This window comes from Macaca fascicularis, chromosome 2 (genome assembly GCF_037993035.2).
Source record: "Macaca fascicularis isolate 582-1 chromosome 2, T2T-MFA8v1.1".
In the NCBI taxonomy this organism is placed as follows: domain Eukaryota; kingdom Metazoa; phylum Chordata; class Mammalia; order Primates; family Cercopithecidae; genus Macaca; species Macaca fascicularis.
Genome location: NC_088376.1, coordinates 130,443,690 through 130,466,906, shown reverse-complemented (window position 1 = coordinate 130,466,906; position 23,217 = coordinate 130,443,690). Strand labels below are relative to the sequence as shown.

Genomic DNA, 23,217 nt, shown 5'->3' with positions numbered 1-23,217 from the left:
CCAACATGTCAAAACCACGTCTCTACTAATAATACAAAAACTAGCCAGGTGTGGTGGCAGGGGCCTGTAGTCCCAGCTACTTGGGAGGCTGAGGTATGAGAACCCGGGAGGCGGAGGTTGCAATGACTCAAGACTGCACCACTGCACTCCAGCCTGGGCAACACAGTGAAAATGTGTCTCAAAAAACAAATAAATAAAATAAAAAGGAAGAAATAAGAGGATCCAAGTTCCCATCCCTGGCCTCTGGCACCTGACAATCTCGGCCTCACCTGTATTATCTTAAGTTACTTCACCATTCAACCATTAGTTCCTCAATAAACTAAGTTGGGTGACATATCTGCCTTTATCCTGGCTGCTCCCTTTATCTCAGATCCTGCTCTTTTTTTTCTTCTTGTCTACCAGACCGTCACCTCTTCCAAAAATCCTCTGTCATATCAGCAGCCTGCATCACTGCCTCTGCGCTGGTCTTGGCTGTGTGAGACCATCTGTAGACCCTGTATTGTCATTGCCAGTTTATTGGTCTGGCTCTCAAACTAGTCTTTGAATTCTTCCCTGAGGACAGTGATGATATTTTATCCTTCTCCATATCCCAAGAACTTAATTCTGTACCTGGTACAAAGGAGATGTTCATCAGGTGTCTGTTGAAATTAATTCATTCATTGTTAAACCATTATTCGTACATGATTATGCCATGTCATGGACTGTGCTGGCTACTGATCATTAAAAAATGGAAAAATACATAATCTTTGTCTTAGAGAAGCACAAAGATGATCCAAACACAGGAGTTGCATCTTGGGGTTGGGGAGAGGAAGGTAAGAGGAGAATCAAGTACATTGGAGAACAACAGCTATTCATTTCTTAGTAAATCTAACAAAGCCATTTATTCCTCTGCAGTTAGAAAAGAAGGCTTTTCCTGGAGTTCAGCACCAACTAAAGTAGTTGAATTTTAGGCACAAGTGGTTGTATGAAGAGTGTCTATTTTTAACGTCGGACTCTTAATTAAACACGAGATACTGATACATGAGAGACTTATGGGAACTGATGCCAATTGAGGCAACACTGATTCACAGCTCCTGTTTGACATTTACTCCAGGGACTCACCCACTAAGTAGAGTTGAATCACAGGGTCTCAAGCCCCTTCTGTCCTTTTCGCTCCTATCCCTCACTCCTGCCTGTTTAGGTGAATTCACATAAGAGTATCATGTGAACTATAATCTATAAAATGATCATAAAGCTTTAGATGGGTTAAACAGAGTCAGTGATTCTAATTTCATGAGAATTCCCTGAGAAGTTGACATCCGAACTTGTCCTTAAGGAACGTGCAGGCCGGAACATGGCAGAGGCATGCAGGTGCCAATGTGTGTTTTATTAGAATGCCAAGTTCCTCTGCACAAACCTTACTGAGCCTCAGCAGGTCCTGAGTTTCTATCACGGACCCCGTGGAGTCATTCTTGCTCCTGAATGTTTTTCTTCTATTGTTCTGGCAAGTTCCTCTCCATCCCACAGTTATTTGGAAACTGCTGCTGTACCAAGTCTCAATACTAACAGCATTTAATAGCTGTCATTAGAAAGCAAGCTTCTGCTTACCAGTCGGCCTGCTGTGAATGGTAATGGGAGATTTCTTTTTTGGGAGTAGCCCCAATCTCTAATTGGTTTGAAAAATATTGTTCATTTCTTTGATTCTTAAGACATTACCTTTTTGTTGAACTTCAATAAGTTTGTATTTCCATTATATTTAAATTCAGCATGAGCTGCAGTCTACTGAAAAAGGTTTTCTTACTTGCTCTCTAGGTAACCTGCCCACTTTCATCACTGCTTGCTGAATAAATGCATGTGTAAATATCCATTAAGTACATTTAAAGCCATGTGGTAAACATTTCACATGTATTATCTCATTTAGGCCTTTCAGCATCCTGTGGGCTAGGTCCTCTTTTTATTCCTGTGATACAGATGAGGAAATGTTCAAGAGAGGTTCTGTAAGTTGCCCAAGGTCCCAGCCCTAGCAACTGACATCAATGAACAAATCAGTAGGCAATCTAGGGGGCTGACTTTGGGCCTGGCCACAGCCACATGACAGCTGTGTGACCTTGGGACAATATTCCCTGAATGTACCCGATGGCTTTCTCAGCTAGAGAGTCAACCTTCACCGTACCTTATGAATAGGGTTCTGGAAAGGCTCACTATAAAAATAAGGATTTGTGTAATCCACTTTCTAAACAGTTAAATGCTATACAAATGTAAGATATTCTCTTCTCATATGTTTAGTGTAGGTAATTTAACACACTGAAATAATGGGATTTTTATGCAGCACATATATATATGCTTTACAATTAGTGTGGCATAATTTAATTGTGACTCTATTGTTGGAATTTTGATGCCTCCAGCTTGATGAATAGCCATTTTTCTGTGGGTGTTATCAATTAATCTAGGTAATGAATTCTCTTCATTATCTCGTTCTTCATGTTAATTATACAGGATTTTCTGATGCCTATTTATCAAGTCAGGACAAGTAGAGTTTGTTTGTTGATTTTTTTTTTTTTTTTTTTGGCCCACATGCCTTTGAATATGGAATATGTACAAGCAAGTTAACATGACGGGTTTACATTTACATTTCTGAGAAGCTCCAGTCAGTAGCTTGACTTTCCTTACATTGTTACTTATGCTATAAGCTTGCATCTCCTTATTTCAAGAGTCTTTTTCTTAATCAAAAAGGTTACTGTCTAAGATAATTAAACTATCTCTGATTTTTGAGAACATAACTTCTAGCATATCAAAGAGGTTTTAAGGAAGCATGAAAACATTTGAATCTTTTTTACCTTTTAATACAAAACAATAAATGGTTTCTAATTTTGAAATATTGTGTGAGGCACCATGACATATAAAAATGTAATTGTAAATCAGGAAGAAAAAAGCCTAAGTGCAAGAAATTTTAAATGATACTACTTATAAAAAGAATAGACAATATTTTCAAAAAAAAAGAAGACATTATATAATAGACAAATGAATGATGATTAAATTCATTTTGAGTTCAAAAGAGTGATTGATGGGAAAATTTGGTAATGTTATGTTGTGATATTTATTAATTCATTACTAATATGAGCTTGCTTAACATGTTATCAGTCTTTTTTGTATTTTGTGCTCTGTTTAAAACAAAAACAAAAAACAAGGAGTCTTATCTTAATGGTCTCTATTATTTAGCCAGTTGTTTTTGAGACTGTTGGCGATCCGCATTTTGATGGGTAACTTTTTATTTTTGATTTCAGGTTGAAGCCATCCTTGTCAATATTTTTGGTGGTATCGTCAACTGTGCCATCATTGCCAATGGGATCACCAAAGCCTGCCGGGAGCTAGAACTCAAGGTGCCCCTGGTGGTCCGGCTTGAAGGTGAGTCATGGTAGATTTCCACTGTGCCAGTACCCTCTCTCCAAGATCAGGTGACCAGCATGTTCTGGATTCACAGACTTCCTAATAGAAGGAAACACTGGATTGTATAATATGAAACAAACTCAATACAGCAGGATTTCCCTGGGCCTCTAACAAACTAATGTGGGTTGTAGCTCTCCAAGTATGGCAAGTGTTACGATTCTCCAGATATCCCAAACTTACTTCAGAGTGAAAGCCCTTTTATTTATGAATCATTTTGTGAGATTAGTGTTTGGGGAAAAACACTCTGAGAAATGTTTCTCTGAGAATTATTCGTCATAATTAAGGATCCCAAAAAACTTTGGTTTTTTGGCTTATATTTGTCAATATTTACTTGATTTAATTGATAAATAAATTTAATAACTGAAATTTCTTGGAATTTAAAAAATAATTCTTAAAAAATAAATTGTATATTTTTATAGTATTTTTATATATCAGTATGTATTACATATTTTGTGAAAATAACTGTTTTTAAAAAGTTTTAGTAAGAATAATGATATTGTTTTACAGGTTTGTAAATCCTTTTCACATCTAGATTATCTGTATCTACATAAAATGTTATAACATGTTTTGGTTGAAGTATATGAAGAAAATCTGGCCTCAGAGACATACATATTTAAAAAAAAAAAAAAACAGAGTAGTTTTGTCTGTCTGTGTGTTTGTTTGTTTGTTTGTTGCCCAGGCTGGTCTTGAACTCCTGGCTTCAAGTGATCCTCCTGCCTCAGCCTCCCAAAATGTTGGGATTATAGGCTTAAGCCACCACACCCAGCCAGGGGGAGTTTTTAATGCTCTTTTCATATAGTTTTGAATATTCTTTGGTATTACACTAAAAGTCTATAGCTTGTAGTTTATTGAAAATTAGTGTCCATGTGAAATCTGAAACTATCTCGATGAATTTTTCATATTCCATTAAAAGCCATTGATCTGTCTTACACATTAAGTGAGTTTTATCCATGTATGGTTCAAAATCATTCATTGATTATCCAGAAATTTGTGATTATGCAGATCTTCCAAAGGTTGTCTCATTTCAATGTACAATATCAAAAAAAAAAAAATCACATGCATTAATATTACCCCCATCATATCAGAAAAGCTTTTTATTAGGAAGCTGTTAAGTTCACAGGGCAGGTGCACATTGTCTAGAATTTGAATTTCACTTTATAGTGCAAATTTTATCAACCACAAGACAGTTAAGTTGTTTTCCTTGATGGGACAGACTCACTTCACTCATGTTTAAGAAAATGTCTGCCAACTAACCAACTCAGAGCAACTATAGTGTGTCAGTCTTTATTCCAAGAAATTTCATGGAATTACAGCATTTCATGGAAAAGCGAGCAGTTTAGCTTGATACCCAGACGATTGCACAAACACTTTTCCTCACAACAGTTCAGGATGCTGCAGAAGTGCTTTATGTGTGTTTATCATTTGGTCACAAAGAGAATCAAAAAGATGTGTACTCAAGGGTTGAGGTTTAGTGAAATAATTTTTTTTTTCTGTACTGTGAGTGTGTGGTAGTAAAAAGTACTATGATCAGTCGGGGTAGTGGTGCATGCCTCTAGTCCCAGCCAATCAGGAAACTGAGGCAGGAGGATTGCTTGAGCCCAGGAGTTCAAGGCTGCAGTGAGCTATGATCATGCCACTATACTCCAGCCTGGGCAACTTAGCAAGACCCCATCTCAAAAAAAAGTACAATGATTACTAGCAAAGTATGGTGCCACTGCCTTGATTCCATGATAACATGCCAGCAGTTTTGCCTACCATTACTTTTGACCTATCAGTACAAATGTCAACATAGTATTCTCTTATTGTTGTTATTACTACCACTATTACTATGAAAGCGGTTTTTACCTTAAGGAGCTCCCCGCAACCCCGTCTAAAGTGTGTTAGGACGTTTTCTCTAAGGTGAGGCAGTTGATGTCTAACATGGGATAAATTCAATTACTCACGTTATCCTAGGGGTAAAATGAAAACCCAAAGGGCCAAATATAGTAGATTATTTACCTGGAAATTAATATATTAGATCTAAGAAAGCTAGCCTAACTAATACTTTGATCAGGTCCTGTGAGCCTTTGTCTAATGTTTACGTGTGGTAAAGTTTAAGCATTAAGAAGTGTTTTTTAGACAATGGAGCAGATTTGAGGCTTGATGGCAGCGTGGGCTTCCCTCAGTGTCTTACTTGGTTTAAGTTGATGATGATGAACTGAACACCAGGAGGAAGGGGGATCTGCAGGGAAAATGGGGAGAGGATGTGAGTGATGAGGCAGGAGAGGTGAAATATGTCACTGTGAAGTGAAACTGGTCCCAGTACGGACACGTCCACAGGGGACAGTGAAGGAGGAAGGAGATGCAGAGGTAAGTGGGCACTGGTGAGACAGAGAGCAAAGTGATGAACAGGACATGCAGAAAATAGAGACCTGGAGAGTAGGAAGAGAAAGGACAATGAGAATCAAACATACAGAAGAGCAGGGGCATGCACTGACAAAAACATCAGACCCTCCTCCAAGAGCCATGTCTCCAATGACAGCAGCATGAGAATGACCTCGGAGAGGCTGGGGGTGGAGGTGGGAAACAGGTCCGTCTTACCTTGCAAGGGGACAGGGCTTGAATAAAGAACAGAAGATGGAATATTAACTCTGTACAGAGCATACGTTGGAAACAAGCACTGGAGAGAATGCCTAAATCCAGAAAAGTGCAAAGAGGCCAGGGGACATCATCAGACACAGAACGGGACCCTGGCTCGGATCTGCATTCACCCTGCCTAGAACAATTAATTCCACCACTCAGCCAGGGGCCCCTGTTCTCCACGTATTCTGGGTGTTAGCGGCAAACCTTGGGCTCTAATACGCCGAATAAAAATGTTTTCAAAGCTACTCAGCCCAGAGTCAATCTACCGAGGCTGCCTTTTTGATAGGAGGTAAAGGCATTATCACTGCTCTCATTTCTTTGTCTTAGAACCTAGCATAACTGAAGACTTGAAGAATGAATAGCCATCAAGCATATGGGACACAGCTGAAAACTCTGTGACTGCGTCTGAACTCTTTAATACCCATAGGTTTCTTTCTCTCCTCCAGCAGACCAAAGGATCACATACCATCCTGTAGCAAATAGGAGTGCAAACTGTGACCTTCTTAGCATACCGAGTCCATGCTGAAAAGGACACGATTTGTACTCTTCTATTTGTGGCTCCAATTTGTCTGTATTTCAGAATCCAGGATAAGAGAGTGTCCACCCAGAGGAGGTACAGTGCCTAGTCAAGAAAGCGAAAGACACAGAATGTGTTTATAGTCACAACAACTTTAGAGAGAGTTTAGGGAATGTTAGAGAGATTGGTAAGAATGAAGGGGGTGGGATAATTGTTTTTAAAGATATTTGGCAAAAGAAAGACAAAATGTTTATGTTGCTGAAACAAACCTTTTGGTATTGGGTGGAAAATAAAATTGAGAAGATTTGGCTAAGAGAAACAGGATCCAGTCTACAAATTATCTGGAGGTTTATTATTAGTATATTAAGAGCTCAACTTGGAATCATTATGCACACCTGAGAAACAAGCAAATTTCTCTTCAGAAATATTTGAGACATAGAAGTTTCCTCCAGATTTAAATGGGACAGTAATAAAGAAAAATGAATTCTTAAAAAAATTATTATATGATGTTGGTGGATTCTGATAAAGAACTATAAAACCACTGAAAACATTTTGTATACTGTGTTTGGTTGGCCAAAACGCTTTGTACACTGACTGTATAGAGCTGTCAATAAATGCACATTTCTCAACAGTTTCATGGGTTGGGCCAAGTTAACTGTCTAGGTAATTTTTGTGCCAAGTTTTGTATACATTTCAAAAAGGAAAAAAAGAAAACCTCATTTCAGGTAATTTGTTCTTTATTCATACCAGAAACAATTGGTTGCAAAGGCTGAATTTCCCCCAAATATGTAGCTGTTCATTTCACCCAAGAGTCTTTTGAATAAAAATAATCCTCTGTCTCAGTTGGTGAGTTCTATTCTGATAAGGCAAGTAAATACATGTAATTATAAAGTTACCATTTTCAAAGAGGAGAATAATCCTTTCCTGATCCACTGGTAAAACAGCTTGTAATTATTATACAGCTGAGAACAAAGTTTTGTCCACAAAATCCTACTACACCAAGCCTGATTTGATTGATTAAGACTTTTCTCATCAGGATATTTTTAATACATTGTGGGAGGGCAACAGAATCTTTAAACTGTGGGCTACATGTTAGAGAGACTTATGGCAAGGATCCTGGATCTTCTGAATGGTCACAGAACAAACAAGAAGGCCACTTACTGTATTCACAGGAAATAGATACTAGTAACAAAATGTGCCATTGGGTTTTGAAATGTCTGCTATCTGGGTCACTGAAAATCTCACAGTTCTTCAGACTGTTGTAAACGTGTGGCAGCATGCCTGAAACTTAGAAAGTACTTAATAAATATTAGCAACAGAAATTATTTACCATTGTAATTCAGTCTCTGGTAACATTTTTCCATCACATCTCATTTTTAGTGTCACTTGGCTTTGTAATAGCTACTGGGATGACGAAGACCCTTTTTACCTCGCTCTCCCTAGCTAGACAATGGTGTGTGTTCTGGGAGTCTGAGCCAATTTTAATATTGATACGAATAAAGAACCTTGAGAAATTCATCCATCAAAACAGAGTATAGTGTAATGTCAGGTCAAATAGAAACTACCACTAAAAGTGTCCAAAATGTTCCCATCTGTTTGTACCACTTTATCTTTCTTTGTCCTTGCAGACAATGAAGACTTGCTCTATTTAGAAACAACAGAAGGAACGAAATCATACTCTAAGGTTGGATAAACTACAACTAAACGTAGAGAAAATTGTGGGAGAATAAGAATTTATGTTTTGACGTAGAGGAAAGCAAGTGAAAAATTTAGATGGAAGATAAAAGACATTTCCCAAAGGTCCCTGTCATTGGCAACTTTTTCTCCACTGGAAGTACTGAGAACCACTATTTGTGACAAGATATTTTTGTTTTGGTTGTTTTTCATTTTCACTGAGCTGTCCCTGCAGAAAAGCAGTTTCCTGTGCAGCCAGTTCTGCATGTGGTTTATGAAGGGCCTTTAAAAGGAGCGTAACTTCTCCTTTTGTCTGTCACATCTCTCCTTGGATGGTCCCCTGTATTCACACGTCTTTCCCTACATGCATTCTATCCAGTGTTGCAGCTTCGTCTCTGATCCTCTCCCACGCTCTTATTGAGTTCCCTTTCTGACGTTCCCAAGTCCATCAACTATGCCATCATTCTCCTGGTTCACAAATTTAAATTCCTTAGATTCCCCTTGTTCTCTCATCTCCTTTCCTCTCTGCTCTTGCATCCATATCACTTTATATCTGTGGCAATTCTGCTTGGGTTTTTGGTTCTACCTAATGTCGTTAACTCGGTACCTACTCAGTTATCCCACTCTCTTCTTTTAGCCATAACATATTGCTATAAAACCATTACTCTCTCCAGGACAGCCTTCTGATCTACCCAGGTGCTGGGCTGCAGTTTTTACCACTGTTATGACCCCAGTACCAACTCTCAGGTATGGATGATGACTTACTTGATGACTGACTTTTGATCCTCTACTCACTCCTTCCTTCTTCCTTTGCATTGATTCAAATCTTACCTATCCTCCAGACTCAACTTGAAAATTCTCCTTTTATACTACTTTGCTAACTCACATCTCTAAATCTACTATAACTATAATAGTCCATGTTGAATAAGCATAAAAGTGGGTTGTGCCAATGAAAGTGAGCAAAGCTACTCTAGACACTGACTTTAATGGAAACATTATCAGGAGTCTGTATTTCCTTAGTCTAAAAAGCATTGCCTTGATTTGCATTTAGTTCCCTTTATGGATAATACCTTCTCCAAATTTCTGCATTGTTTCACCTATGATCAGTGCCAAGAGTACAGTTATAACAGAATGCTTCATCTTCCCTTTGTTTATTATGCATGGCCAATACAATGTTGGGATAGGTCTTGTCTTGCTATGGGGCTCCTGCATTCGCAGAAATCACACATATGAATATTAGTGAGTATCCCTGGTAGTTTCACGTTGAGTGTGAGAGCCTGTACCTATCCGAGGACGTTTATCACATGATGCCAGTTTCCACAAGAAGAAGAAAAGGACACCAGCTAGGACTCCAGAAATGTCCAAAGCTCTCTTCCTTTTTCTCTCTTGATAAAGATACCAGGTTCTTATAATAAGAGAGGAGCTATAATAGTGGAAAGAGGGTAGTGGCTGAGAAAGGTCACTATGTGTATTTTTCTTTACATAAATTTGGGAGACAGTGCCCTCTTTGATCTCATCCCGAGCTATCACATTCAATTCCTTCATGATCCAGTGGACATTGTGAAGTTATCAATATTTCTGAAGATTCAGCAAACGAGTCTGGTGGCTGTCTGGGATCCCCTGATGGCTACTTCTACTAAGATAGAAGCAGTTCCTATTAGCAGGTAACACTTGTTACCGTTTTATAGATATCATCTTATATTGTTAATTTTTTCCATTTTATTTTCCCAGCTATCTAGTAACTGACATATTTTTTTACATCTCTCTTGATCCTCTTTAATGCCTAAAGCTCATTGACCTGCACATGGTATTTACTAATATACTAATTAACTAATTAAAAAACCACAGGCATAAACCTTGGAAGTACATTTACTTAAAAGATGCAAATCTGAACATCTAACAAATTTAGAAATGTCAAAGCTGCTTCTTAGTGTCTCAGGCAGACCTCTGGTGCAATCAGCAGAGACTATTAAGAAAAATAATCTTTGAATGTGATATTTTGCATATTTCAGCATGAATATCATCTGGGTATTATAAAAATTATTTAATTCTTCTGGAATACTAAGCAGAGTATGAAAATAAAAGATGCACTCCTTTAAATCTTTTGGGAAAAGTTTAAGGCAGGGTAACTAGCCTTTCTAGAAATGTATGAATAACTAACACATTGTGGGCCGTTGTGACAACTCAGGCACAGAAAGGATCACCAGAAAGAATGGGTCAATCATAGTGTGCATTCATTTCTAGTTATTTCCAGTGACAAACAATAATATAATTTGCTAATAGAGACCTGTCCCCCTTTAAGAACAGGAGAAGAGTAGACTCTTAAAATCTGAGGGTCTCTGATCACTTTGACCCTGAAAACAGTCTGACATCAACATTTTAATCAGAAATACACCAATACTGATGCACTCATCAACTCCTTGATCAACTTTTTTCATTGTAGCTTTGTCAGTTATTTTCCTTTTATGACTTTTATTGGGATCAATTATGCTGCATTTACACTTCTAAGAAGATGTAATTCATTGGTATGTTTTAATGTTCATATTAGGCTTTGCTGACTGGAGTGTGTGCTATTTTCATTTTTCCTTTGTGATTATTATTTCTATCAAGTCCGTATTGTGCAGATCTAAGCATGTGAGGCAGACAGTCTCAGGGAAGGAGAGAGAAAGGAGAGTGGCAGAGAGTGGAAGAAGAAAGAGATACAAAAAGAGAGGCAAGCACGGAGAACAACACAGGCTACAGCTGTTTGGGAGTCTTAATGTCAAAGGATGGGGGTATACCAGCAGGGTCAAAATATCCTTGGACTTTTTCTTGAGAAGGTCTCCAGGGAATTATGGCTCTAACACAGAGCTTGGGAAAACTGAGCTGTTCCAAGATTGATACTGTAAATGATATGGCTTGACTCTGTGTCCCCACCCACATCTCATTTTGAATTGTAATAATCCCCACGTGTTGTGGGCGGGACCCTGTGGGAGATAATTGAATCATGGGGGTGGGTTTTTCCCGTGCTGTTCTTGTGATAGTGGATAAGCCTCACAAGATCTGATAGTTTTACAAAGGGGAATTACCCTACACATGCTCTCTCTTGCCTGCCACCATGTAAGACGTCCCTTACTTTTCCACCATTATTGTGAGGCCTCCCAGCCATGTGTAACTGTGAGTCAATTAAACCCCTTTCCTTTATAAATTACCCATTGTTGGGTATGTCTTTATTAGCAGCGTGAGAACAGATTAATACAGTAAATGATGACTCAGTGGGGCTCCTTGAGTATAGTAATCTGAGTTTGTTGATGAAGTGTATAAGACTTTTGGATAGTTATCATATTAAAGTGTCTGCTACTGCTTTTACTGTAGTGGTTCTCAGAGTATGGTCCACAGAACTGACTTTCTCACTCCTTTGTGTTTTTTCTTGGTGCCTCTGAGACCTTCTGGCCTCTCAGGAAGGCCATCTTGATCCCACGGTGTTCCCTAACAGTCCAGATCCCATAGGTAGCCAATCTAATTAGCTTATCTAATAGTCACCACTCCCATTGTCCACAGCTCATCCAACCAAGCCATGGGGTTAGGGTCTTTGAAGGGGCCCAACAGACCCTTTTCCACCTGGGTTCTGATCCCAGTGAGAAATAAAATAGACTGAGGAAACAAAAATAGTACCTTCATCACCAAATGAAAAAGTAGTTGGAGGATGTAACTTATTGTGTGACCAACAGTGAGCTCCTTACTCTGAGCCCCAGAATTAGGCAGCTTTGTAAACCCAGTCACAGGCACCACTGGACGTCAGTGTACCTTCCACCCCAGGATGGAACCCAAGGAGCAGAGGATGACGTGGACTCACTCTGAGTGGCATATCCCTAAAAGGAAGGCCAGAGGAAGGGGCGGGTCTATCCATGCCAACTTTCTCCATTCGAGTATTCAGTCAGCTCCCTACACCATCACCAATCCCAGATGGAGCCAGTGATAGGCAAAGAGAACAGGAGGGCTTACACTAATGACTGTCCCTCTGCATCGAAGGAAACATCCCCCAATGCACATCATCGGTCTTATCTGCCCCAGGAGTGGGCTGCCTTTGGTCGGGTGGCTGCCCCACTCTAGGCAGTGGTCATCCCTTCAGGAACAAGAGCCTGAAGTTGCTTCCCTGAGCAGCAGCTGTGGGTGTGGCCATTTTTATAAGGAGAGGTTTTAAAACTGGGCAGGTACCAGGACTGGCATATCCTGAGTGCTGCCTTATGGTATCAGGACACCACTGTGTGGTCTCGGGTATCTTCTGAGTGAGTAGTCAGTTCATTTCTTCCTGCCTCAATTTCCACTTGAAAGTCATATTTGATGAGCCACCAAAAAGAGTGAGCGAGCACATAGATATCAGGAGGAGACATACAGGTGATTCAGTCTGTAGCATCTTGTAGAGGCTTAGTGTGTCCCGCTAAGACTCTTCCAGAGAGCGCCACCTTGAGGCTGTCCTGAGGCAGAACTACCTACAGGGAAAGACTTCATGAGAAATGTTTTAGATGAGGGAAGACAGCTTTCATCTCATGCCACCTTCTCTTTATTGGCAGTGGCTGCCTGAGCAGTGCTGTGCCAAGAAAGATTCTGAGGCTATATCCCAGCTCAGTGGAAAAAGAGTTCTATGATCTTTCCAACCATACATGTGGGAAGGGGTGGAGGGAGTGGAAATTCGAGCCAATATTTACCATTGTCGATTCAAAGAGACCATAGGTGGGCTTTTTCTCTCCTAGAAGTATAGCTTCCCACCACTATATCAAGAGTCGGAAGTAGGGACTGCAAGCTTGGAAACACCAGATGAAGATGATTCTTGTCTTCACCTGGCCCTTTAGCACAAGGCCAGAAATTTGGATTGTATAGAGCAAAGGTCTGCAAACTTTTTCTGTAAAGAGCAGGATTTTAGGCTTTGTGACTGTATATTCCCTATTGTGATTACTCAGCTCTGCCATTCTAGTGTAGAAACAGCAATAGACGATAGGTAGAGGAATGGACATGGCTGTGCCACAGTAAATCTTTTTTTACTGAAAACAGATAGTGGAACAGATTTGGCTCATGAGCTATAGCTTGCAGATTCCTGGTGTAGAGAAGAGGCCAGGAGCAAGACCTAAAATTCTGGAAAATCTTCATGTTGTCTGTGTCTAAATCTCCCTCTCCCCTAAGCTCTGAAATGTCTCATGAGAGTCAAGTAAGAATTTGGCAGGCAATATTAAGCTCTTAGAATCTGACTTCCTCCCAAGGAAAATATTAGCAATGAGGTCCACTCAGTCATTTCCCCACATAAGGACAGGATCACACTCAGTGACGCAGTGATGAGGGTGATTCCGTCTCAGGCAGTAATGGTGTACCACAGTCAGCATTTTCGACAAAAGTCTCACACTGTTAAAATTACCTTTGAAAATTTCTTAAATCATCCATAAATTAGAGTATGCATGCCTTGAAAGCTAGCAGGAAGATTCAAGGGAAGCATGAAAGGTAAATTCACATGCAGATGTCTGGGTGTATAAAACAGCCCTTCTTTAAAAGAATTGTCTTATCCTTAGCAGATGATGGCGGGTAAGCATAGAAGTGTAAGGTGTTCTTGCTTGCCAGAGGGTTCATTCCATTCTAGTTTAATATTAAGGCTCCTTTCACTTTGGTTAAGTATCTATGTTGCTTTTTTTAAGGGTTAACATAATTGAAAGCATAAGCAACTAGCATAAGCTCTCAGTGAATATGTTAAACTTGATCCTAAGCCTTGCTTGCATGATCATAGCACATACACACCATTCTTTGAAACTGTGTAGAAAAGAACCTAGCCATTGGCTTCCTGCTACTGGAGCTGGGGGCTCCTTCTGTGATGGTCCGAATAACTATCACATTCCCACCCCAAGTGTTGATTTCTTCTTACTGTGCGAGAAGAAATCATCGAGGAAATTAGGTGTGGGTACAACACAGCCACACAGAATATCTTATGTCATCTTTAATCTTCATAAAATGTTAGGGGTGCGAAGCATTTAGTTAAGATACTCATTCAAGGAGAAATATAAAGCCTCAAAGCTGCAATAACTTCCCCAGGTTGTTCAGCTACTTGGGAACAGAACCGGGTTTAAAATCTCAGCTTCTTCCTCTGCAAAATGGGAATAAAAATAGGGCAACTCTCTAAGGTTGTAAGGAGCCGATGAGTTTTTAAATAATTTGCAATAGTCCTTGGCTCAGTAAATGTTATCTATCCTTATTATCATCTAAACCCTTGTCGGTATCTCGACTGAGGCCACATGGATGGCTAATGATGTTGGCTGCCAAGCATGGTGCTAGGTATTTGGCACATATCATCTCAAACAAGTAAGAGCTGCTGACATAGCAGAAGTTTTCCCTCTGATTCTCAATGAATTATTCTGTTTCTGACATAAAATAACAAGGCAAAAGAGACATGAGAAGTTATCTAAATTTATAGGTCACCAAGAAAATGGACCTCCTCTATCTGATTGCCACTTGAAAGGAGACTAAGGGAGGAAGAGCAAGGGTACAGGAGCAGTGGACATTTGAGGAGGAATTTGCTGCTTTAGAGAATTTGGCTTATTTCCACTGAATTCCCCTCTCCCAGTGGGGGGAAAAGACTCAGTTATTTCCAGCAGAGGGGCTGAAATACTTCAGGCTTTTGAGGCCATACTGTCTGCACCACAGTGACTGACCCCTCCCATTGCAAAGCACAAGCAGCCACTGATGATCTCTAAGCAAATCAGTTTGGCTGTGTTCCACGAAAAAGTTATTTATGGATGCTGGAATTTGAATTTCATGTAATTTTCATGTATCATAAAATGTTCCTGTGATTTTTTCCCTCCCAGCTATTTAAAAATGTAAACCCTATTCTTAACTTGCAGGTGATACAAAAAGAGGCAACTGGCTGGCTTTTGCCCAAAAGCTAGAACTTGCCAGCCCTGACTCGGAGCACTAGACCAAGAATCAGACCTGTCAGGGTTAACTGGTTGTTTGATCCAAGCAATTTGTCTGACATCTCGGGGCCTCATTTTCCTCTAGTGAAAATAAGAGACTTATCCAAAAGGATGCCTAGAATTCCTTCTAGCACTTAAAGGCCAGCTGCGTGTTTATGTGGCTTTGCACTCAGATGAACCTGGGTTCAAGTCCTGGCTCAGCCTCTGACTTGCTGGGGATGTCAGGCCAGTTCCTAAGCCTCCCAGTGTTTTAGTTGCCTCCCCTGTAAAATGGGGATTAAAATGGTGTCGACTGTAGGGTTGCTCTGAGGATTAAGTTTTAAGATACTTGTGAACCTCTTAATTCATGTATCCAACAAACATTTGTTGCACCTAATGTGTACTCCGTGAGTGCTAAGTGCTGTATTCTTTTTTAAAAAACTGAATTCCTATTAAAATAATAATTTTTAAATTACTGTTTCTACGTATTTCCAGACTGGAAAATGATTTCACAGCCTTATGATAAAAGGCAGGAGGCCTTTGCACCTTGCCAACAAAATCCTGTGCCATGTGCCCACTACCTTTATTTTCTCTTGTGTGTAATAAAAGCAAAGAAGAAATTTTGATAAATTAACCTTGCATCTTTGTTTACAGCTCTCTTACTCCACCCAGTGGCAGAAAGTCACTGGTAACATGCTGAGGAGGTCACGAGTTTTTAACATTTTAATAATTATTATTTATAATATCCCCTAGTAGTAGAGCAAGATTCCATTTTAAATTCATTCCCCTTTGATTTTCCATTTTTAAGGGCTGCAGTGAGTAGATAACCATTTAACTGAATGGCTCTCAACAAGCAGATATTAAGAAGTGCCTGAGGTTCCAGCAGCATGAGTTGATCAGTTATCTGTACAGGTGGTTATTAAAAGTGTTGTCCTGAAGGCTCATTAAAAAGCAATGCAGCATTTAATAAATATTAGAACATGGCAGTAGCACCATTTAAATGTGGGAAGGAGATCAATTTCCTTTGTAATTCTGTGCACAGGCATAAACACTCTCTTTAGAACACTTAATTCCATGTCAGAGTTTAAAGCAGCTATGATAATTTCTATTTAGAAGTAAAGGCAGAGAGAGGGTTGGGGAATAGATGTCAGACACTTGGTGAATTAAGAAACTAACCTTAAATACTCAAATAATATCATTTTACAAAAAAAGGAACGCACAAACTTGTGATCATTTCCAAGCCTTCCTCTAATTCTTTTCTTCCTTTTCTTTTTCAATGACCTGGTTCCACTGTCTGCTGTTTTATTTTTATTTTATTGTATTTCATTTATATTTATTTATTTATTTATTTATTTATTTATTTATTTATTTATTTTGAAAATAGAGACAGGGTCTCACTCTGTTGCCCAGGCTGGAGTGCAGTGGTGCAGTCACAGCTCACTGCAGCCTCGACCTCCTGGGCTCAAACGATCCTCTGACTTCAGCCTCCTGAGTAACTGGGACTACAGGCCACCATGCCCAGCTGGTTTCCTTTTAACCGCTCTTCTCTGAGTGTCCCCATCTCCCCTTCCAGTTGTTCCCTCAACAGGAAGGAGGAAGCAGCTGGTTATTAACTACCGGGGCAGGGTCAGTGGGCAGTAGAGCCATGCCTTCAAGAAGAAACCAGGTTGAATGCTGCAAAGACGTGTGCCAGCATCAGGGTACAGGCTGGTGTGTAAGGCACGTGGCAAACTCACTTTTTTCCTTTACTTTCTCTTACTCTCTACCTGTCTCTTTATTTTCATATGTCTGTTCCTTTTTGGACTATTCCCCATGCCTCTGTCTCTTGTCTCTCTCTTCATTTGTCTCTCTCTCTCTCTCTCTCTCTTTCTCCTCTCTGTCTCTCTCTACTCCCTTCCCCTTCTGTAACAAGTTTCTGCCTGGTCACAATGGCTCTGCATATGACCCATTTCTCATCACAGATGAGCTTTGTATTTGAACATGAGAATCCCTTCAAAAACTGCTTAGTTCTGAGCATGCCTAGTATATGCTTAATAATTAAGGCTGTAATTAAAGCGTAACTGCAAGTGTAATTAAAATTCATTTTTGTGGATCCTAGAATTATGAAGCAATTAGGCATTTTCACGCAGCACTGCAGGAGCAGCTGGGAGGAGAGAAGGGCTCTGGTTTTCTGGGGAGCTGCTCCCTCCCCTTTCTTCCCCTGGCCCTGTCCACCAGTGTTAGCCTCGAGCAAGGCCTCACTTGTCTGGGGCACCTGGAGCTGCTACAGGTTGGGAGGAGTGGTAACAGCTTGGAGTCCTCACTTAGGGCAGTGAGCACAGCCAGCTCTTCCTGGGCCCTTCCTAGCGAAAGGAGCCACTCCCAAAACCCCTGGGGAATCCTGAGAGGACCCCCCAAAAAATCCCTCCTGATTGCACCTTGAGCAGTTTGGGGTATCTATTTCAACCCTTTAGGAAAGAGTTGTTAGGACAGCAAGGAGATCTGTCAAAAAGCACCCACCCACTCCTCGTCAAGCACACTGTGTGTGGGAACCCATCTGGAGTTACCCCATCGGTCAGCACGTACTGCTAGCTAACAGATATTGGGAGGTATCTGGTGAGCAACGCTGACAAAGGAAAGTGGATGTTTGGAGGGGATGAGGGAAACATCAGTGAGCCATCCCAATAAGTCTTCATCCATGGGAAGATTTTAGAAATACCAGGTACTCTGGAAGTTCATTGTACCAGCCCCTGCTTTAGTTGGGGCATGGGGAGGTGGTGATAAGAAAGACATCCCCAAAGAAATGCCATTTAACAGATGCCTCGTGAATGAATGGTGTCAGCTCAGCAGAGAGAGGTATCAGCCCAACAGAGCTCAGGGTGGAGAGCCCAGCAAGGGCAGTGGCCCAGCACATCTGGGTGCTCATGAATTTCCAAATCATTTCTTTTCCCTTGTGAATACTGGTGCTAAGTTCGGTGCTAAAGAGGATATTAATTAAGGAACTGAATTATTTAGATTACTTGGTTGCAAGGAAGCAGAACTCATTAAAGTTATCTCAAAAAGTTAAAAGATCAAGAGCTCATTTCATCCATAAACATGCAAAGGAACTCAGGTAAAACTGAATAAGACGTTCCCTGAATAGGCGGGAACCGTGATAAAAACTAGTCTCCAGAAAGAGCAGGATCTGAGATGGAGGAAGACATCAGGAGCACCACTCCTGCACCTATCTGGAGGTCTTGGACCTGTCTTGAGATTGGAAGGTGCTCAAAAAAAGAAAGGAAGAGGGAGAAGAGCCTAGTCCATGTCTCTGCAGGAGGAGATAGAAATTTACACATGGGGCATGGTGGCTCATGCCTCTAATCCCAGACTTTGGGAGGCTGAGGTGGGTAGATCACTTGAGGTCAGGAGTTTAAGATCAGCCTGGCCAACATGGTGAGACCCTATCTCTACTAAAAATACAAAAATTGGCTGGGAGAGGTGGCCACTGCCTCTAATTTCAGCTACTCAGGAGGCTGAGGCAGGAGAATTGCTTGAACCAGGGAGTTGAAGGTTGCAGTGAGCCGAGATCACGCCACTGCACTCCAGCCTGGGTGACAGAGCAAGACTCTGTCTAAAACAAAATTTACACATGTAACTGTCATTTACCTTCTGGTCCAAAGACTGATTTGCTCCTGTGTCCATCAGGGCTTTTGCTTCACACTCTGTCATTACTCCATGAAAGCCGTGCTTATTGATTAATGTCTAAATTCCTTAGCCTGGTATCTAACACCTGCCACAGTCAAATGAATCAAAGTGCACACAGGTTGTATTAATGAAATAATAAATTTTTACATCTGCATTAGTTATCTATCAGTGCTTAACAAATTACCCCAAAATTTAGCAGCTTAACAAAAAGAACAGTGATTATCTCACAGTTTCTGTGGTCAGGAATCTGGGTGTGGCTTAGGTGGATCCTCTCACTCAGGGTCTCTCACAATGCTGCAATCACAGTGTCAGCCGGGCTGTAGACATCTCAAGGCTTGACTAAGGAAGAATTTGCTTCCAAGATCACTCATATGGTTGTTGGCCGGATGCACTTCCTCCTTGGCTATTAGACCCAGAGCCTCAGTTTCTCATCAGCCATTGGCCAGAGGTTGCCCTCAGTTCCTTGCTAGGTGAGTCTCTCCAGAGGGCAGCTCAGAGCAGGGTAGTTTGCTTCATCAGAGTGAACAAAGAGTGAAAGGGAGCAAGACTGAAGCTATAGGCTTTTGTAACCTAGTCTCAGAAGTGACATTCCATCACTTTTGCCATGTTCTTATCCATTAGAAGCAAGGCTCTGCGTCCAGATCATACTCAAGGGGGACAGATTCTATAAAGATGTGACTACCAGGAGGCAGGAGTGATTGATCTTTGAAAGCCATTTCAGAAGCTGCCTTCCACAGCATTTACAAAGTCATATGTTAGTCAAAATAATGCTAGCTCCTTCTGTAACAACAGAAGAATGCAGAAATTTCAGAGTCTTAACATTATAGAAGGGTCTTTCTCATTCCCATAAGGTCTAAGAGGGTGAGTGGGTAGGATGCTTGGCTCCACAGAGTTATTAAAGTATCCAGGCTGGAGGAGTCATTGCCATCTTCAAAAAGTGACTTGGCTGGGCGCAAGGCTCATGCCTTTCATCCCAGCACTTTGGGAGGCCAAGGCAGATGGATTGCTTGAGCTTAGGAGTTCAGGACCAGCCTGGGCAATGTGGAAAAACCCCATCTCTACAAAAAATAGCTGGGCGTGGTGGTGCGTGCCTTTAGTTTCAGCTACTTAGGAGGCTGAGGTGGGAGGATCACTTGGACCCCGGAGGTTGAGGCTGCAGTGAGCTGAGATCACACCACTGCACTCCATCTTGGGTGACAGAGCGAGAGCCTGTCTCAAAAACAAAAAACAAGACAAAACACAACCAAAACCAAAAAGGTGACTTCCAGGGCTGCCCCAACTAGGAACACTCCAGAAAGCACACGAGGAAAACAGAGTATGAAGAGTCCCTTTGGAGATTGTCATGGCCATGTGACATTCCTTTGGCCAGAACTCAGTCACATGTCCCCTTCGAGATGCAAGGGGGCCTGGGAAATGTAGTTTCTGGCTGGGCAGCTGCTTTCCAGCAATAGCACTCCACTGCAGAAGAGGTGCAGGAGTCTGTGGTAGAGAACCAGCCAGGCCTGCCACAGATACCGCACCATTTACAAAAATGCTTTTACACTCATTATTTCATTTGCTTCTCATCACAATCTGTACCATCAGCTCTACTGTCCTCATTTTACAAGCAGAGAAGCAGACTAGCATATCTTTAGAACATGCAGGGTTTATAATTACAGAGAACAGTTCAAGTCCCATCTCTGCCACTATGGAAAAGTGACTATGGAAAAGTTATTTAACTTCTCTGTGCCTCAGTTGCCTTATCTGTAAAACAGGAACAATAGGACTACTCATAGTTTTTGTAAAGATTTCATATGCTGTGTGTAAATTACTTAGCACTGTGCCTGGCATAGATAAACACTTAATGATATTAGTTCTGGGGAAGATTATGAGGATGATAGTGCTCTGTATGGAGACAAAAGTTAAGGCTCAAATAAGTTAAATGATTTACCCAAAACTACATAACAAGTACATGGCAGAGCCACGATGGGGATTTTAGGTAGCCACTTCCCACATTTTATGCTGTCACTTTCCAGAGAGGCCTTTCACCAGCTTCCTCTGTAAATACAGGAGTAGGTGAGCCTTAAGCTGAAGACGCAGTGCCAAGCGTTCGTCTTCACTGCTGCTTGGGTAGACCCAGGGTCCCGGGAGAATCAGTGCTGCATCATCTTTTCAATCCACCAGTTCCTATTTAACCCAGCATTTGTCTCTTTATACGAAACGTGCTGACCCAGTGCCTCTTTTTATTTACACTCCTTGTGGTAAGGCAAGTTCTCCAAGGCCTATATTTCAAGGTCTTTGTTTATTAATAGGCTCTGTCTTGCCAACTAGATAAAAGGACAGGAAATGATATAGCGTGAGATATTTCATTAGACACTTAAATTCTATTACATTTCTCCTACATTTCTCCTAAAGGAGTTGTTCACTCTAATAGGGCAGAAAAGCAGTTCTCATGTTAAATAGTCCCCAGGCACACCTTTGAATGAGATGACTTGGCCAGAAGATACTCCAGGTCCACCAGGAACAGGCAAGAGATTGCCATCAGAGGCCGCATTGCCCATTTTGAAGGGCTCAGCCCATTTCATTTTACAGAGTGAGGAGAAGGCAGAAATGGACATGCTGGATGCTGCCAGAGTCTTCACAGCAATGGATTTGTGGGCACAGCTAGGCAGATTCTCAGAACTTCCTTTCTCAAATCAGGTCATAGCCCAAACCCATGATGACGTCCGAGAGGGCTTTAAGACAGGTGACTTCTGGTATGGGCCAAAACCACATTAGATCCACATGGCTGCGATTATCAGCAGACATCTCAGCTTCCATCAGTAAAACATGTTCATTTCCCTCTTGCGAGCCCTTGCTTTCATCTTCATTTCTAGCTGGACCACAGCTTGAGATAAATTTCATCACATGATCTTTTCTGTCAGAGACCTTGATCAGAACCTATATTTAATTCATTTCCTAGTGAAAAGCTGTAGACAGGTGAGTCTTGTGTATCCTCGTGCAAACTTCATAAGGCGCCACCTCTAGTTTCATTCAGTGATTGTTCCCTGTTCTCCTTCTAGGAACCAACGTCCAAGAGGCCCAGAAGATACTCAGCAACAGCGGACTCCCCATTACTTCAGCCGTTGACCTGGAGGATGCAGCCAAGAAGGCTGTGGCCAGTGTGGCCAAGAAGTGATGTCTTTGTCCTGATCCGATGGAGAAAGAAAGCCTTTTTTCCATAAAAAGGGATGATTCATCATTGTGAAAGAAATGGTTATCTCATTGGGGAAGAAAAGGTGGGGGAGAAGGCAAGAATCACTGAAAAATCTTAAATCTCTGTTTTCTGGAATAAGAGGTCTAGACAGCCTAAATCTGATTTTAGTCTTTATAAAAATAATGTCTTGAGTTCTCATACTTTTCTGTCACTGCAAGGCTGCTCAGTAGGCAGTGTTTTGCAGACTTTGGGGAGCGGTCTGTGTGGCCAAATATCGTGTGTATAGGCAGACTTTGAAATCAAGTCCTGCTTCATTTACAAGAATTTTGGTGGGCATCTAATCCTACATAATGCAAAAGAAAAACAGACCATTTAAAAACTCAGACACGATTATATTTAATATATTAATTACTAAAAAGGCACAAGATTACACTGAACACATTAGCTACTAAAAAGGCACTGCTAAGACATTCAAGCAAATAGCTATTATACACTGCAGCAGATTTTACAGGTTTCTAATTCCAACATATGTTTGAAAAATCTGTGAGTGTTCTAAAATATATTTAATAATGGAAGGTCTGCATTAATATACCATCCATGTGTTTTTACCATTTGCCTTAATATTGAATATACTGTTTACCTCACTCTAAAAAGAAAACCAGAAGCCTTATTTGTGATTTTGGAGTGGAAGCTTCCATTTTTGTGTCAAAAATGAATCCTGATTCTTATGGAAATCTCTGTTATTAAGTCATTTCAAGATGAGACAACACTGAAGATCAAATTGTGTTGGGTATCAGTATCTTCTCTCCTCGTTTATCTCTTACTCCTCATCCTCCCAGAATCTATCCGTTTATGATAGAAAGATGGGAACCTTATTTGAATGTGGGGTTTTTCCATGATGTCCAATTTTGTTGTGGGAAAGGATTTGCATAAAGTTTTTGTTTAAATTTTGGTAGATTTTTATCTATACAAATTTAAATAAAATTATGTTTTGTAAGCTGAAACATTTGTGTGTATTTCTCATTTTAGTCAATTTTATTCCTCAAATAATTTTTTTTCTACAAAGACACTAGCCTTAGTGTCTTAGGTGTGTCTCTAAAATTTGATAATTTGGGTCATTCCAGGATTATTCCAGCTCCACTCAACTTTATCAGATACTCATTTCTGTGTTAGGAGATTGTTGAATGCGTAAAAGTTATACACAAGCCAGAATCCCAGGAATGTGTCTC

General features: G+C 40.7%; 1 protein-coding gene across 1 annotated transcript in view; it reads left to right on the top strand.

Annotated features, from left to right (window-relative positions):
- Window positions 1-22,992, top strand: part of SUCLG2 (succinate-CoA ligase GDP-forming subunit beta) — a 277,740-nt gene extending 254,748 nt beyond the window's left edge. Inside the window, exons 10-11 of the mRNA XM_005547564.4 lie at window positions 3,264-3,384; window positions 21,855-22,992. Of these exons, the coding sequence (XP_005547621.1) occupies window positions 3,264-3,384; window positions 21,855-21,970 (237 nt within the window). The 3' untranslated portion in view covers window positions 21,971-22,992. The remainder of the gene's footprint in view (window positions 1-3,263; window positions 3,385-21,854) is intronic.
- Window positions 22,993-23,217: the final 225 nt, after the last annotated feature.